At 40.1% G+C, this 16,926-nt stretch overlaps 1 protein-coding gene across 1 annotated transcript; it reads right to left on the minus strand.

Moving 5' to 3' along the window:
• Positions 1 to 11,014: 11,014 nt before the first annotated feature.
• LOC137631346 (uncharacterized) lies at positions 11,015 to 16,620 on the minus strand. Its single transcript, XM_068363120.1, has 4 exons — positions 16,564 to 16,620; positions 13,299 to 13,535; positions 12,756 to 12,974; positions 11,015 to 12,412 (listed from the first exon to the last, which is right to left on the minus strand). The coding sequence occupies exons 1-4, from the start codon at positions 16,618 to 16,620 to the stop codon at positions 11,015 to 11,017; spliced, it is 1,911 nt and encodes a 636-aa protein (XP_068219221.1).
• Positions 16,621 to 16,926: the final 306 nt, after the last annotated feature.

Raw genomic sequence — 16,926 nt, forward strand, 5'->3', positions numbered from 1 at the left:
AGGGGACGTATGCTTGACATGCCACATAGCTATCTGCACCCCACGTAGCGTTTACGCTTCGAGGGGGTATAGTGGCAATTATGGGAGGAGCCGTTCCAAAAACTCTCCTCCTATGCTACTGTTATGGTACCTAGCGATGTAAACAAATGGCCGCCATATTGGCCGACGTCACATCCGTCCGCGCCAAATCCATTCCACCCGGCGTATCCGCCAGCTTCCAAGATACAATAAGAAAGGGAAGGGCTTGACAGGTCAGAATAGAAAGTTTTGGGCGGGTCCATCAGGACGTCATGGCTATTTCACCCAAAAATAGATTTTTCGCTTCGCTCAAAATCCGTTTTTTGGGCTCAAGCCAAAACGTGCTGATGGAAGTGTACCAGAGAATTAGTATATCGTGGGTGTTTTCCCCAATTCAATAGTGCCTTTGACTTCCAAACAATACTGTATTCATTTGGTCTGGTGACCATAGAGACCGTGACATCTCCGTTACATGTCACTCCCAATGGCATAAGCTATGACATGACTTCCTTCCCCCCTGGCAGGGAAGTCCTAATTGGACGTAGGAAGATCTTGAAGTCACCTGTGGGAGAGGACTCAGCCCTGGACGAGGAACTTGTTGGTCTCATAGACATGTCCTGAGAGATAAGTACTTTTCGTGGGAACAAAAATATCATTTTTCTTAGGTGAGTATCTCTACCAGGAGCAGTATAATGAGATGAATTATAATGCTGATAAAATTAGGATAATTAAAACACTAAAACAGTAGTATATTTGTATATAGTAGGGCGAAATAAGACGCATTTGATAGCGAAATTTCAATTTATTTGGGAGAATTTTGCAATAAAAATGAAATAAGATGACAACTTATTTAACATAAGAATACAGTATTTGGATACAGACATAGGCAGGAGATTGTCGAAGATGAAGGTGTGAAATCTGAGAAGAAGATTTTGCCACAACACACATAAGTTCCGGTGGAACTGGAAAGTCTTTGACATCTAAAATACACTTCATGTCCAATAAACATGTGGCAAACGTGTACAAGTCTATGTCACTTCACCATAAGGAGGAACAGTCTCTAGTGACACTGAGTGGCACTTAAAACAAAATGTATCGCACAAGGGTCAACACAGGCACCAGTTGAGTTAGTGTCCCGAATAACTCACTGTCCTTCGCAGCGTTAAGCAGCAGGTTTTAGTACGCTATCTGCGGCTACTACAAACCGTTTGAGTTCTTGCACCTGCTTCGCATAGTGTTTGAAGAACACTTTCGAGGATTTCCAGCCTGTGAAGGATCGGAGGCTCTCAAAATCCATGGTCTGGAAAAAATTAAGGGAAGAGGCGACTTTTCTAGGATCATGACCAGCGAGTGTACTGTCAGGATCCGCTCTGCGAATAAAATAGGTGATCTTCGCCCGTAATTGTTTGAGTGACAAATCACTTCCCGACATTTTGCCTTTAAAGAGTTGTCCTCCACCAAAGTCTGAAGTTCTACTGGGCATAGAGAGACATCTTCCTTCAGAGGGCAGATTCTCCAAGGGCCCCACCACTTCGTTGGAAGCTCATTCTTTGCCAGAAACGTTGGGTTAGGGAAGAGGGTAAGTTCCCCTGTCTCGGCAAACTGTATCTGGCCCTCCTCTCTAGATAAGGCCACTATTTCACTGACCCGCGCTCCCGAAGCAAGAGCGAAAAGGAAAATCACTTTTTGGGCTAGGTCTTTCAGAGGGCAAGATTCATTGTCCAGGCTAGAGGCAAATTGAAGCACCTTGTCGAGAGACCAGGAGATAGGTCTCTGTGGGGGTGCGGGACGGAGTCTAGTACATGCTTTCGGAATTTTGTTAAAGATTTCGTTGGACAGATCAACCTGGAAGGCATAGAGTAATGGTCTTGTCAAGGCCGATTTACAACTGGAAATCGCGTTGGCTGCTAGGCCTTGTCCATGAAGGTGAATGAAGAAGGACATACAAAAATCCATAAAGATTTCCGAAGGATTCTTCGCCTTGACAAAGGACACCCACTTCTTCCAGGAAGACTTGTATTGCCTTCTGGTAGACTTTGTTTTGTATTCCTCTAGGAAGTCTAAGCACTTCTTCGATATTCCAAATCTTTTCTTCACAGCTAGTGAGAGAAAATCATGAGATGAAGGTCTCGGGATTTCCTTAATGAAGCGAAGACAGTCGACTTCTGGACCTGCTGGGAGAGAACTGGATCCGGCAGGGGGATTAGCTTGGGCTTCAGTTCCAGGATGAGAGGGAACCAATTGCTCCTCGGCCATTTGGGAGCCACTAGGGCTGCCGTTCCCTTGAAGGTTCTCAGCTTGGTGAGGACTTTCAGCAGAAGGTTGGTTGGAGGGAACAGGTAAATCTTGGTCCACCTGTTCCAGTCCAGGGACATGGCGTCCACCGCTTCCGCCTTGGGGTCCTCGTATGGGGGCCACATAAAGAGGAAGTTGGTTGTTGTCGCTCGTCGCGAAGAGGTCGATTTGCAGTTCCGAGACCTGAAGGGAGATGAAGGAGAATGATCTTGCGTCTAGGGACCATTCCGACTCTATCGGGCTTGTCCGTGATAGAGTGTCCGCCGTCACGTTGCGGAATACTTGTAAGTGAACTGCCGAGAGGTGCCATCTCTTCCTGTCTGCAAGGGGGAAGATGGGTAATAGCACCCGGTTGAGATGGGGCGATCGTGAGCCCTGACGGTTGAGACATCTGACCACCACGGTGCTGTCCAGGGTGAGGCGGATGTGGATCTAGGGACGAGGGGACAGTTTCTCCAAGGTGAGAAGAACCGCCATGGCCTCCAAGATGTTGATGTGAAACTTCTTGAATAGGGGAGACCATGTTCCTTGAACCTGACGTTGGTGGGAGTGACCCCCCCCACCCTTCCAGTGAGGCATCCGTGTGGATGGTGATCGACGGAGGTTGTGGTTGGAGAGGAACGGATCTTCTTAGGTTCTTTGTCTCCGACCAAGGTTTTAGGAGTAAACGAAGCCTGGTTGGTAGGGGTCTCTTGAGATCTCTTCGAGCGATGGATGCGTTTCGTCTCCAGACTCCCGATGCATCCTTTAGCTGTGCTTTTAGCACTGGGTCTGTCACTGAGGCGAACTGTAGGGAGCTGAGTACTCGTTCCTGTTGTTGTCTTGAGATCCATTTGGATTTTAGAAGTCTCTTGACAGGACCTGCTATTTCCTTCCTTTTCTTCAGAGGGAGGGAAAGACGGTGTGACTGAAGATCCGAGTGGATTCCCAACCACTGAAACTTCTGAGCTGGAGACAGTCGAGAATTTTTGGTGTTGATTTTGAAACCCAGATGTTCCAGGGACTGGGTCACCTTTTTGCATCGCCCAGATCAGCCAATCGTCCAGGTAGGCCATCACCTGGACGTCTTGAAGACGTAGCTGTTGGACGATCGTGTCTGCGAGCTTTGTGAGGATTCTTGGGGCCACGTTGAGGCCGAAGGGCATGGCCCTGAAGGCGTATTGTCTTCTTTGAAGCCTGAATCCTAGGTAGGAGGAAGCTTGATGATTCATTGGAATGTGCCAGTAGGCATCCGCCAGGTCTATGGAGACCGTGTAAGCCTTGTGAGGCAGTAGGGCCCTTATATGTTGAAGGGTCAGCATCTTGAACTTGTTGTTCACAATAAACTTGTTGAGAGGGGATAAGTCCAGACTGACTCTGAGTTTGTCTGAGTCCTTCTTGGGAACGCAGAATAGCCTTCCCTGGAACCTGATGGACTTTACTCTCTTGATCACCTTCTTGTTCAAGAGTTCTCGAACATATTCTTTCAGAATGGGGGTTGATCGTTGGAAGAAATGATAAGAGACTGATGGAGGTGATATCCAGCTCCAGCCCAGTCCTTTCTTGACGATGCTGTGGGCCCAAGGATCGAAGGTCCAGCAATCCTGAAAGTGGCGGAGTCTTCCTCCCACCGGAAGCACTTCATTACTTCTGGTTTCCCGAGGGCTTACCACCTTGGCCACCTGCTCCTCTTCCTCCTCTCCCTCTGGAAGGACGTCGAGAGTAGTCTCTGCCGAAAGGGGTAGTGGTCTGCCTTTCGTAGGCTGGGGTGAAAACTGGTGATTGGGACACCACCAGCTGAGGAACCAATTGAAAGGTCTGTTGTGGCTGAGCCACTAATTGAGGAGTAGCGGGAGCCGGAAACTGGCGTTTAGCCTGACGCTTTAGGGGGCGTGACTTATTAGGTTTCTTGGATCACCTGAAGATTGGGGACCCCAACACATGCTGGGGTCGCTTATCTTCAGGTGAACAAAATTAGGGTCTCTTTTCTTCAGGTGAGGAATTTAAATTGAATAATGGGACTAACAAGCTAACTAGCCAATTTATAAGTTGATTGTTATTAGTGTAACGACATGAGTGAGACTAACTAATGAAAGTGCTTACAAACTAATTTATAAGTTAGCAAATAGATATTTATTCTTTTAAATTGACGGTACTTAAAAAAAATCTTATTTTTCTTTAATGGCTAAGAGACAGAATGTTTTTAATCTTCATCATAAAACCAAGTGGTAAAGAATCCCTCATGGACCGTACAGTTTATGAAAAAGTTGTGCAGCCACTTTTAACGGACGATCCTCTTCTTACTATCAACTGGTTAAAAAGCAAGAATCTTTAAAGGAGAGAAATTAAGTGCATTCAGTGCCGAAATTCAATGGATATATGGAGATCGTTGAGACACGTGATGCCGCAACTCTGCTTCCAATCATAGAAAAGGTTACTTTGCCTGGTTCAGTAATATACAGTGATGAATGGAAAGCTTATTAAAAAATTCAATCACATCTAAGATTTCAGCACCAGACAGTAAATCACTCCAGTCACTTTATTGATACAGAAACAGGAGTAGACACACACAGGCCATCGAAAGTTATTGGAACAAGCATAAATCAAGGATTAAGACAATGCGTGGATGCAAGAAAGAATTTAGAATTCATATTTACAGCAAATTATGTGGTTTGAAAGGCATGTTAATGGTAGGTTAGATTATTTTTGTACTGAAATTGCAGGACAATATGCCTTTAATTGAGTATGGATTGCTTGTATAGATTTGTTCTTTTTAACAAATATTCAATAAAGTAGTTTTTAATGAATATATATTTTTTCCTTTTTTTATAGTATTATAAGCCAAAATGGATAACCTGAAGATTGGAGACGTCAATAACCTGGGGTCGCTTATATTCAGGTGGAGAAAATCAGGATCTCTCTTCTTCAGGTGTGTGTAGTTGGGGTCCTTTATCTTCAGGAGAACTATTTGGGGTCGCTTATCTTCAGGTGATCCGGTTTCTTCTTAGGCTGGGAGCCCTCATCCTGAGAAGACTTCCTTTTGCACGACAAGCCCCATTTATTGAGAAGGTTCCTATTCTCAGTGGAGGCTCTGTCCACAATCTCTTTCACCAGATCCACGGAAAAGAGATATTTGCCCCAGATGTTCGAGGAGATCAGTTTCCGGGGTTCGTGTCTAACGGTTGCGTCCGCAAACACAAACTCTCTACATGCCCTCCGAGCCTTGACGAAGCTATATAGGTCCTTCAACAAGGTGGCGAGGTGGGTCTTCGCGAGGACCATGTAGACGGTGGGGACCCGAGTATCAGAGGACATTGTCTCAAGGACCACCTGAAGAGACAGAGAGGCAGCCAGCCTCTCTTTTGTGTCCAATTCCCGATGGAGGAGGTAATCCGTGAGCTTGGGAAGGTTCTCGTTGAACTGACGTCCGGCGACGTCAGGTTCCAGCTTCCCAACAGAGAAAGTTAGCTGGATGTCCTTGCAGCTCTTATCGTCCGGGGGTAGGGCGAGGGAGAGAGGCCTACATTCCTCCAATGTAGGGCAGGGTTTGTTCTCCTCCACCGCCTTTAACACAGCGGTCAAGGCCTTTTCAGCAAAGGGGAAGACCATGGTGGGGGAAGCAAGAAATGACGGGTGTTTCTTGCTTAGGGCTAGCACCTTTGAATTGGTGTAGCCCCTGCTCTTGAGGCAGTTGGCCAGCAGAGCCTGAGCCTTGGAGTGCTCTAGCACGATTACCTCCTTCGGCTCGGTCTCCTCCTTGGAGGATGGCTCAGACTTCAGACGGACGAAGCAGTCCGGATAGGCCTCGAAGCTAGGGAAGAATTCCACCTCTTGAAGGGGAGCGGCACCTAGCTTAGCATTAATCACGATGCGTCCATGCTGGAAATCAAGTCCTAGATACAATGTTGAGAAGAGCGAGACATTCAGTCTATTGGCCGGGCAACGAGGGTGACCTCCAGCATCATGGTTCATGATGTACATCCTGCGACGCCCACGCACCATCACTTCCTGCCGAAGTCATGAAAATGACCCCTGCCCCAGAGTATCCGTTCCAACAGATTGTCATGGACCTGTTTCAGCTCGAAGGACACATGTATATGGCATATTGTGACAGGCTTACAGGCTGGCTAGAAATAGCCCACTTCCCCAATGGCACCTCGTCTGCAAAGGTCATGAGCCTAAGTTTCCTCCATCAGCCCGGTCTGGATGAACGATTATGTATAATTATCTCTGCTTTGATTCTGCATTTATAAAATGAAAGCAACTTCTTTTTATATCACTGCACTTAGACATGCATTAATTTCATATTTACAAAATTATATTTTGTGAGATTTTAAGTTAGGTTGGTGTTGCATTCACAACTCAATTTTAGTGCACATCGTGCTATGCTGATGTAATTATTGTTTCACTTGAGGTTATGTTAATGCTGTTGATGTTGCTCTCTCTCTCTCTCTCTCTCTCTCTCTCTCTCTCTCTCTCTCTCTCTCTAATGTTACCATTAATTATTAGGATTATGATTTACCTTTGTCTGATGTTTTTCATTAAGAGAGTATAGCATTTCGTTTGTCATATCTACTATTGATATTGTCATTTATAAGTTTTGAAAATATTACCCTCGTAATATTTTGGGAGGGAGATGTGAGATGTAAGAAGCGCCGCGCACATAAGTGTATTTCCTTCTGCTGTGTATCAGTTGCAATGAAGATACGAAACCACGCTGACTATCATTTCCTGATCCTGCCTAGCTTAAGATCCAACACTTATAGTCTAAAGTTACCATACATAGCAATTTGTAATGCTATGTTGATTTTTTTTATTAACTGGTTTATTTCATGGATATTGTCAGTTGTTGAATATCCCCTTCTAAAGGCCCGGTCACACCGCCCGAACGTTGCTGGAGCGTTCCTTGAACGGTAGGGAGGTGGACCAAACCCTCGAAAATTTAATTTAACGTTATACGCTCGGCCTTTATTAGGCTGCTGAACGTAGCAAATCCTCGCATATTTCCTGAGTTTTCTTACACCTCTATTATGGAAGTTGCTAAGTAATGCAATAAGGGTATTGGTATACAGGATGTCGAAAAGCGTAGCGGAGTGATATTACTGTCACCAACCTGTAAAAGATAATAACAAAGTAGGGTAAAAGTTACGGTCGCTGTATCTTAATTAAAATTACCGGTTTTTTAACAGTTTATTAAAAAAAAGCGACAAACTTTTCGACATTCTGTATACCAATACCCTTATTGCATAAATTAGCAACTTCCATAATAGAGGTGTAAGAAAACTCAGGAAATATGTGAGGATTTGCTACGTTCAGCAGCCTAATAAAGACCGAACGTAAAAACGTTAAATTAAATTTTCAAGGGTTTGGTCCTCCTCCCTACCGTTCAAGGAACGCTCCAGCAACGTTCGGGCGGTGTGACCGGGCCTTAAAGTCTGCCAGGTCTCTTGGTTAATTAAATTCTAGCGGTCTTTATATTCGTTATAATATGATATAATGTATTATATATTACTAGGAGTAATCTTAGTGGGGAGGGGTAATTTTCTAGGCCTAATGTGTGTCCCTTTTAGTAAATTAGTATCATGATAAAGTAAATGTCCAAGCTCTTTGTAAGAGCTTTCTTGTATATATTTTGTATAAATGTATAAAGATAATCGAGTTATACTATCGTGAAAATATCTTCATTTATTTTTTATTATTATTATTATTATTATTATTATTATTATTGTTATTACACACACCTATATGTGTATATCTGTATATATATATATATATATATATATATATATATATATATATATATATATATATATATATATATATATATATCATTCGTTTTTATGTTTATTCATGATCTTCTGGTGTGTATATTCCTATTGCTAAATTAAGTATTTTTATTTACTTTGCCGAATTTATTTCGATATGACTTTTTTTTTATGGAGATGAAACCATGTGTTGGAACACTTGTTGAAGTGACAATAAAATATTCGAGGGAGTAAGATTAATTTTCAGAAAACTCTGATATGACTTTTATCGGTTAGCTTTTGTCTTGTCAAGTATCCGGGGCAAAATTCCTATTTATTGAAAGTGTAATTGCAAATAGGATTACAATGTAATTTTATTGCTATGACTTTTGTTGGATTGTGTTAATGTCAGTATTGAGAATAAAGTCTTTCCAGATGATGAAAAGCTAGCAATTGTGAAGCCCATGGTTAAAGGTAAACTAGATTCCCAATGTTCAAGTTTTTATAGACCAGTGTCCAACTTAATTTATCATTTCTATCCAAGGTTATGGAAAACGTAATCTTGGATCAGTTGTTTGAACATTTGCAAACGGTTGAAGCCCTTCCAGATAAGCGACTCTATTCGACAGAAAAAGCTCTGTGTTCAGTGGTGAATAAATTGCTCTTATTTATGGAAGAAGGCATTTATGGAGTTCTTATCTTGTTAGATCTGAGTGCTGCCTTTGATACTGTGGTACATTCATGAACAGCATTTATACCTTCTTAGGGATTGTAAAACAATTGTCAATGATAGAGATGCACTGATTTACTTAAAGAGTTATCTTAAATAGAACATATTGTATGCAGATTGGAAAGTCATTCTCATCTACTAAACCCCTGACAAGAGGAGTTCCTCAAAGAAGTGTATTAGGTTCAGTTTTATGTTTCATTTATACTATTGAACTCCCACATCTGCGGAGAAGACATGGAGTTGATTGTAAATGGTTTGCAGATGATACTCAGTTCTATATATCCCTGTGTAATGAGGGAGACGTTAAAAGCTGGATGGAAGCTAAACAACTGAAACTGAATGAAGACAAATCAGGACGTTTACTTATAGGAAAGAAGAACTCTACGAATGTATGGAACCACCATGTTAGCGAAAAATGGGGTCACAGACCTAGGAGGCTTAATTGATTGTCATCTGTCTTTTCATGATCAGATTACTAATGTAGTAAGGGCAACCGGATATCATCTTAAGAATATTGCTATCATTAGGATGAGAAAACAATGAAAATGCTTGTCCAGAATTATGTTCTTGGTGGATTATTGTAACTCACTATACTATGGACTACCCAACAATTTATTAAAAAAACTCTAAAATGTCATGAACACAGCTGTCAGATTAATCAAAGGGTTATCTCGACGAGAAAGGATTACACCAGCGTTAATTGATTTACATTGGCTGTCAGTAAAGACAAGGAGTACAGTATTCACAAGATGTCTTATGACTTACCATGCACTTCAATTTGGAAAATAAAATTGCAAAAAGGAATTATTAAATGCTTTTCATATTTACACTTCTATAGCTTTAAGACATAGAGTAGATCGTCATAGATTGAATGAGCCGAGATGTAATTTAAATATCGGTTTTAGGGCGTTTGCTACACGTCCACCAAGAATCTATAATAAGCTGCCTGAAAATATCAAGAACAATGAAAGTCTGCAGAGTTTAGGGAGAAATTAAGAACTCACTTATTCACTGACTGCTACAACTTGAGTGAAAAGTAGGCACCAGACAAGAATATAGATGTTAACTAAGATATTTACGTGGGAGGCCCCTACGGAGGCAGCGGAGTCGTAACAAGTAACAAATCATCATAAACCATCTGAGCACGCTTGCATATCTGTGTTCCTTTTTGTGACACCTAAACATAAACGTACTTTTTGAGGGATCAATTGAACCCTTTTTTCAGTAAAGTTAAATCTAAGAGAAAATTCAGCTCTGATAATTTTCCAAGACTACTTCATACACCATGCTTGGCTGAAATAAACAATTCATGTTTGTCATTTAATTGATTTTTATTTCTTATTTCGTATTCCTTTCCGTACTGGGTACCAGAACTATTCTTTCGACTAGTATTATAAATAGATTTTGCTCATGAATTGGCAAATGATATATAACTCATACAATTGTCAAGTTTATCTCATGTCTACTAATGAACACTGTTCAAAAAATAAAATCATTTATTTTCATGTCGCAGATCAAAATATTTAATTCCTAATTATACAAAATTGCGCAAAAAATGTAATGAACAAACTACAAATTGTACAACACTTCACTTAAGATAATTACATATAATTCCAAATTGTACAAAATCCCATGCAAGAAAATTACTTAATTCTAAATTTTACAAAATTGCAAAAAAATAACGAATGATTTACTTCCAAATTGTACAAAAGATAAAATTATCTGATTCCAAATGGTACAAAATATCACATCTTAAATTCCAAATTATGCAAAAGATCAAATTATTTCATTTCAAGATGTACAAAATTACATAAAAAATCGAATAATTTAATTACAAATTACAAAACATCTATCAATAAAAATAACTTACCAACTGGTATTGCATAACAATGGTTATAAGGAAGATCAAGCTAGTATATTGACAAGCAACCCCGAAGCGCCTGGCGCTTTTAAACAGTATACTTACAAAAATATTAATTCTAATATCAATTATGGTACATTTCTTAAAACCTTATATCTGTAGTCTTTCCATGAAATGAAAAAAAAAAATCTGTCCAACAGATGCTTGCTATGAAAGGTTTTAGCCTTTGGGACTTGATTCACACACGAATATCTATAAAAAAAAAAAAAAGGATCCAATTCACCTAGAAATGAAGACAAAGCGGTTTTGCTATTCCAACCATTTTAGAAATACTTTCATTTAAAAAGAAGAAATAAATAATGAACAGCACTATGTGAAGCTTCCTCGCTAGAGCTCTTCCAAAAACCAGCACTCTGGAACATACCGTACTGATAAAGCTGTGGTTTTACCTACTCGCTTGAGCCATCCCTCGCCATCGTTCACATTCTCCAAGACGAGTTCTCTCACATCAGGACACCTCTGGAGGACTCCCGTGAGATGGATTGCATAGTTTTTGGTTACTAAAACGTTTTTCAGGTGCAAAGTCTCTATGCCTTCGAAGCAGTCGGTGCTCATAAAATGGATATCCTTAGCCAGGCCGCCTGAAAGAGTTAGATACCGAACGTCGGGAGCTGCTTTGATGATCTTCCTCAATAACTTATTAACTCTGACAGCGTTCATTTGCAGCTCCCCATGAAACACAATCTTTGTTAGTTCCGGGAGAGTGTTGATATCCACTGCAAGCAAGGGCGATATATCAGCCAAATGTACAATATAAAAGTAAAGGGTAAATTCCCTCAAAAGGGGGCACAAATTTAAGCAATGCAGGCCTTCTCTCATGTCTATTGCCATGGTCACGTGAACTGCGAGCATTAAGAGTGTTTTGCCTACATTTGATAGAAGAAGTGAGAATCCTTGCCTTTCTCTTGGCAGTCCATGTTCAAAATTTCGGTGCAAGTATTGGGCTGCCACTGGCTGACCAATCGGTTCGTAATAGAGTTCAATATCCGGATGAATAAATAACTCCAAAGCATCGAAGTTGCCAAAAGAACTTGTCAAGTAAGGTTCGATTCTGTTTTGCACAAACCAAGAGGATGAACCGCTGAGCTCAAGGATTCTTATGTTGCAGTAGCTGTCATATCTCAAGAATTTAACACAACATCTCCTGAGCAATGGATTGGCGTGTCTGAGGATGAAGTTTCTCGTCATGCTCAACATTAAGGTGCCATTGAGATCCTCGCAGCAAGGCATTTTGCAGAACGTGTGGAAGTGCTGTTTGTCGATGCCGCTGATCACCAAGTTTGTATAAAATTTCCTAATTGCGTACTCGATCCCGTGAAAGTATTCGGTTCCCTCAGCACAGCAGATGTATATCCTTTTCAGGTTTGGAAAGGTTATCTCGGCACCCGTTTGGGCATCCTTATAAGCTCCCCAAGTGATGTCGCTTTCCAATCCACCTTTGAAAAAAAACTCGAACAAGTTACTTCTGCGGGAGCAAAGGCCCTCCCTTTTGATTCCTATCTCGGTGAGTCTCTTGCTGCACATCAGTGCAATCAAAGTCATGCCCTTCTTCCCCAAGGAGATTTCCCGTACAAAAATCTTCTTCAGGTCAGGAGTGTTGGCAAACAAGACCTCATAAGGAGAGACGAGGGCGAATTCCAAGGATCTGGTGTCCAAAAACGACACGTGAAAAGGACCGAGATATTGTAGTAACATTGAGAGAGAACGGCAGGCTGATTGCGGTACCTGTGAAAAGACAAAGGTTTAGACAGCGATAACTTAGAATGGCTTAATCAACCCTCCTAACCATGTCCTTAACATTCTTGGAAGCCTATATCAATACAGTACTAATAATTCAAGAAACTTATTTAAACGGTTAAATCATCTGTAAATTCCTTGACTTCCCTTCAGTATTTGCATATATCCATTCATAACAATAATGCTATTAGAAATAACTTCGAAGTATAACAAGCCAACATATAATCTGAATTCAGGTATTTTAATAAAACAAACGAGGCAAGAGTGGCATCTTAGTTCTCATAATTTACCAGACTTGTCATCATTGATAGTCGATGATAGAAAGACATACCTGAACTGTATCCGTTGCGAAGTCCCCGACGTCATAGAAAAACAACATCTGGATGAAAAATTTGCACAATGGAGACACCACCTCAAAATCCTTTCTTAACTCTTCTGAGTTAAGTGTCTTCACGATTTCTTTACTGGTCAAAGAGCGGATGTTCTTGTAGTGTGGAGGACAGAGGATACTGTCAGACCAGTAGTAATCTTTTATGAATTTGATGTATGCCTGTCAATGGAAAAATTACATGATTAGATGATTAGCAGAAATTAGCTTTATTCTCTCTATAGTTGATTAAAGCTTATGATTCCGAATTGACACAGGAGTGAGCATATTAATCTCCTGAAATTAGTACAAGAAAAGGCTCTCAAGTTTGATATGCACAAGTCAATGAACAACAGAATAATCAGTAGAGGCTGAAAACAATAATGAAAGAATGAATAATAAAGAATTTAGTAATAGTCTATCAACAACCTTAGCTGAAGCATAATTTCTATATCATCCAAATATCCTTCAATCTGGACTAGACAATATCACATGATAATCACTTACCACCAAACTCTCTGTTGTCTTGGAGACATCAAACTTAGGTTTATAAATCTGGATCCCTAGCCTGGCCTTGTTCTGAGACATTAAATTTATGTAAAAGATGTCTAGCTGTTCAGCCATGAAGTAATCGTGGAGAACTGGTAAGCAATAGTTGATGATATGGCGGGCGGATGCTGTCGCGGAATAATTGACTAGGGATTTGGGTGTAGAGATCTTGGATACCTGGTTCAGTTCTGTTGCCTGAAAGGAAGAAGCAAATCAGAAAGAATATTTTATTCTTTTTATTTTTTATACCTAGAAAGGCTGAGCTGCAAAATAACAAATAGAGTAGCGCCAACGTATCCCTGGTGTTGTAAGAGGCAACTAAAAGGGACTTCTAATGAGATATCAAAGAAGAGGAGCTGGGGGATAGTGACTGCTTCCTGCACCTTAGTTTTTTGGTGTTGAAATATGCGTGCATTGATTGATTGATTGACTGATTGATTGATTTAAAGTTTTCTGGCATCCTGACATCTAAAGTCATTGACGCCGATGTACGCGTAGATATAGTACAATAGAGAGTAAAAGATGTGAGATTGGAGGTATATTTTTAAATAAAAGGATGGATATATTGGCCTTTTGTGGAACAAAGATAAAAAGGATGAGTAAAATGACGTCTGGTGAAGTGACAGGTAGCGTCTGGGATTTACAAAGGAAGAGCAAGAGATGGTGTGGATTTATTGATGAGTGAATGGATGACAGGTGAAGTAGTGGAATGGAAGGAGGTATCATCTAGGTTAATGTGGGTAAGAGTTAGATTGGATAGGGAATGTTTGGCTTTTGTTATTTTTTATGGGCCAGTTTGTAAGAAAAGTGAAGAGTGGAATGAATTAATTAGGTGTGTAGAAGGACTAGGTAAAAGGAATTTCGTAGTTGTAATGGGCGATTTGAATGGCAGAGTTGGTGCTGGAGAGGTAGGTATCATTGAGAAATATAGCTTGCCAGGTGAAAATGACAGTGGTGAGAGACTGGTAGATGTGTGTTGAACAAGAGCCGGTGATAAGTTGTAGTTTTGTCAAGAAGATAGATCATGACAAGTAGTCATGTGTAAGAGTACCAAATAGAAGAGTGGTAGAAAGGGCATTAATGGACTGTCTGTGTAGATAACAAGAATATTGAAGTGGAAGAGAAAGGGGACAAATGATGAATGGCTGCAGAGTAATAATTTAGAGGCTAACTGGAGGTGGGATCAGGGATTGGGTCACCGATATGAAGAGAATAAGAAGTTTTAGAAAGAAGTGAATTGAGTAAAGAAGAGTGTATTAAAAAATGAAGAGATGATACTGGAAGATTTTTTAAATGAGGGAAGGCAAAGAAAAGGCAGGCGGGATATTTTGAAAGGTTGCTGAAAGTAAGTCATAATAGAGAGGCAGATTTAATTGTTATTGCAGTGTGTTGAGGTGCCATTAATTGGAGATGAGAAAGAGAGAGAGGTTGTAAGAGAGGAAGTGAAGAGAGCACTATATAAAAAGAGAGCACCTGGTATGGATGGTGTGAGGACCGAGACTACTTGAGTGCATGTTGAGATTGTTGAATACGATGTTATGTTTTAGATTGTCAATAGTACCAGTGGATTAGGTGTACGTGTGTGTAAATATGATCCTACTTTACAAAGGTAAGGGAGATGTAAAGGATAGTTGCAATTCAATGGGTATTAGTATGTTGAGTGTGATTGGAAAAGTGTATGATTAAATGCTAATTACCATTAGTAAGGATAAAACAAGAGGATGCAATCTTAGTACAGGGTGATTTTAGAGGAGGAATGTGTGATATCGCCATGGTTGTTCAATTTGTTTGTTGATGGAGTTGTGAATGATTGAGTGCTTCATCGAGGATTGAAACTGATTGATTAGAGTGGGAAGCAAATCAGTTGTTGTTTGCGGATGTTACTCTATTAGTTGCAGACTTGGAGAAGCTGGGTCGATTAGTAACAGAGTTTGGGAGGATGTGCGAGCAAAGGAAATTGAGAGTTAATACGGGTAAGAGCAAGGAAGAGGGAGGGTGGTGCTGGGTTGAATGTCTTGTTGAATGCAGTTACTTGAAGTACATAAGTTTAAATACATTGGGTCTGTTGTTGCTGCAATTGGTGGATTGGAAGCAGATGCACATCAGAGAGTGAATGAAGGATGTAAAGTGTTTGGGGGTCTGAAGGTAGCGGTAAAGAATAGAGGGTTAAGGAAATAACTGTACCAATTGCAATGTATGGATTGGAGGTATTATTAATGAAAGTGACTGAGAAACAGAAATTGAACATGTTTGAGATGAAGTGTTTGAGGAGTATGACTGGTGTGTCTCGATTAGATAGGGTTAGAAACGAAGTAGTAAGGTGAGAACGGGTGTAAGAAATGAATTAGCAGCTAGAGTGGATGTGTTGAAGAAGGTGATGAATGCAAGAGTTGATTGGAGTACAGTCAAATATAAATGTCATGTCGCCTCCGGTCCCTCACTGTAACCCCCAACATCTATAGGCTCCAGAATTTCATGTATAGAAAACGTTCATATTTGGCTGTTCGGGTAGAGTACGTGTTAGAGCCTGGGGGGGGGGTGTTGCAGTGGTGAGAGAACAGGGGAAATTATGTATGAACGTAAGTTAAATATAATCCCATTCGGTCCGAATTATATTATTATAACGATTCTAATTTATAGTTATGTGGTAATTCAATATCGATTAATCAGTATTATATTTTTTTCGTAAATGAATCCAAATTATAATTACACAGTATAGGCCTACTTATTGTGTTATTTGATATAACAATCTAACAGGAAAGTTTTTGGATAAAAGTTGGAAAACCTTATTCATACACAATTCACGACTCAAATAGCATAAAAGTTTCTTGAGACGGCATATCAACAATTGATATGCAGTAATTCAGCATTTAAGAGAAAGTATTTTAGGGAACACATGTGTATATGTAGGCTGCCAATCATCATTTTTTAATTACAAATCAGCTTCATATTACCTTATATCCTTAGGTTACATTACGTAAGGTTATGCTTGATGTATTCATTCTTTTTTTTTTTTTTTTTTTTTGGTCTCGTTGAGTGTGTTTTTCTAAAGATAAGGTAAGAAAATGCTTAGCACCGCAAACATAAAAGCATAACCTAATGCTGAGAGTATTTACATGGAAGAATCTTCAAGGATTCTCTGTCATAGTTACTGACTACATGTTGATAAAAAGGGGAAATATTTTCTATAAAGCATCGCTCTATAACAATATCGTCAACTAACGTAGTTGAGCATCATATCACTGAGGTTAATGCTGGGGAAATTAGGCAAGATATCCATATTCAGTTATATAAAATACATTAATTATAGTTTTCATTGCTACCATGATTTGGACACATGTTGATTCGATGTTCTCGCCGAGTAAGCTCTCATTTCAGTTGTTATATCATAGTTACCAAGCAAATATATACCGGTATAGTAAGTTAATATTGACGATATAGTTGATAAGAGACATGATTTCATAGTTATATTTATTCAGATTATAATAATCTTACTCCAAACCTTTACTAGGACAGGAACTTGAAGACACACGAAATTTGCTGATAGCATGTGATAACAGTACACATCGAAATGTTATATAAAAAA

Source organism: Palaemon carinicauda, chromosome 39 (assembly GCF_036898095.1).
Source record: "Palaemon carinicauda isolate YSFRI2023 chromosome 39, ASM3689809v2, whole genome shotgun sequence".
In the NCBI taxonomy this organism is placed as follows: domain Eukaryota; kingdom Metazoa; phylum Arthropoda; class Malacostraca; order Decapoda; family Palaemonidae; genus Palaemon; species Palaemon carinicauda.

Coding starts and splice junctions, on each gene's coding strand:
- LOC137631346 (XM_068363120.1), bottom strand. CDS start 16,620: ATGGATATCTTGCCTAATTTCCCCAGCATTAACCTCAGTGATATGATG. Junction 13,536..16,563: donor GTGATATGATGCTCAACTAC/GTTAGTTGACGA, acceptor TCTTCCTTTCAG/GCAACAGAACTGAACCAGGT. Junction 12,413..12,755: donor TCGCAACGGATACAGTTCAG/GTATGTCTTTCT, acceptor GTCTTTTCACAG/GTACCGCAATCAGCCTGCCG.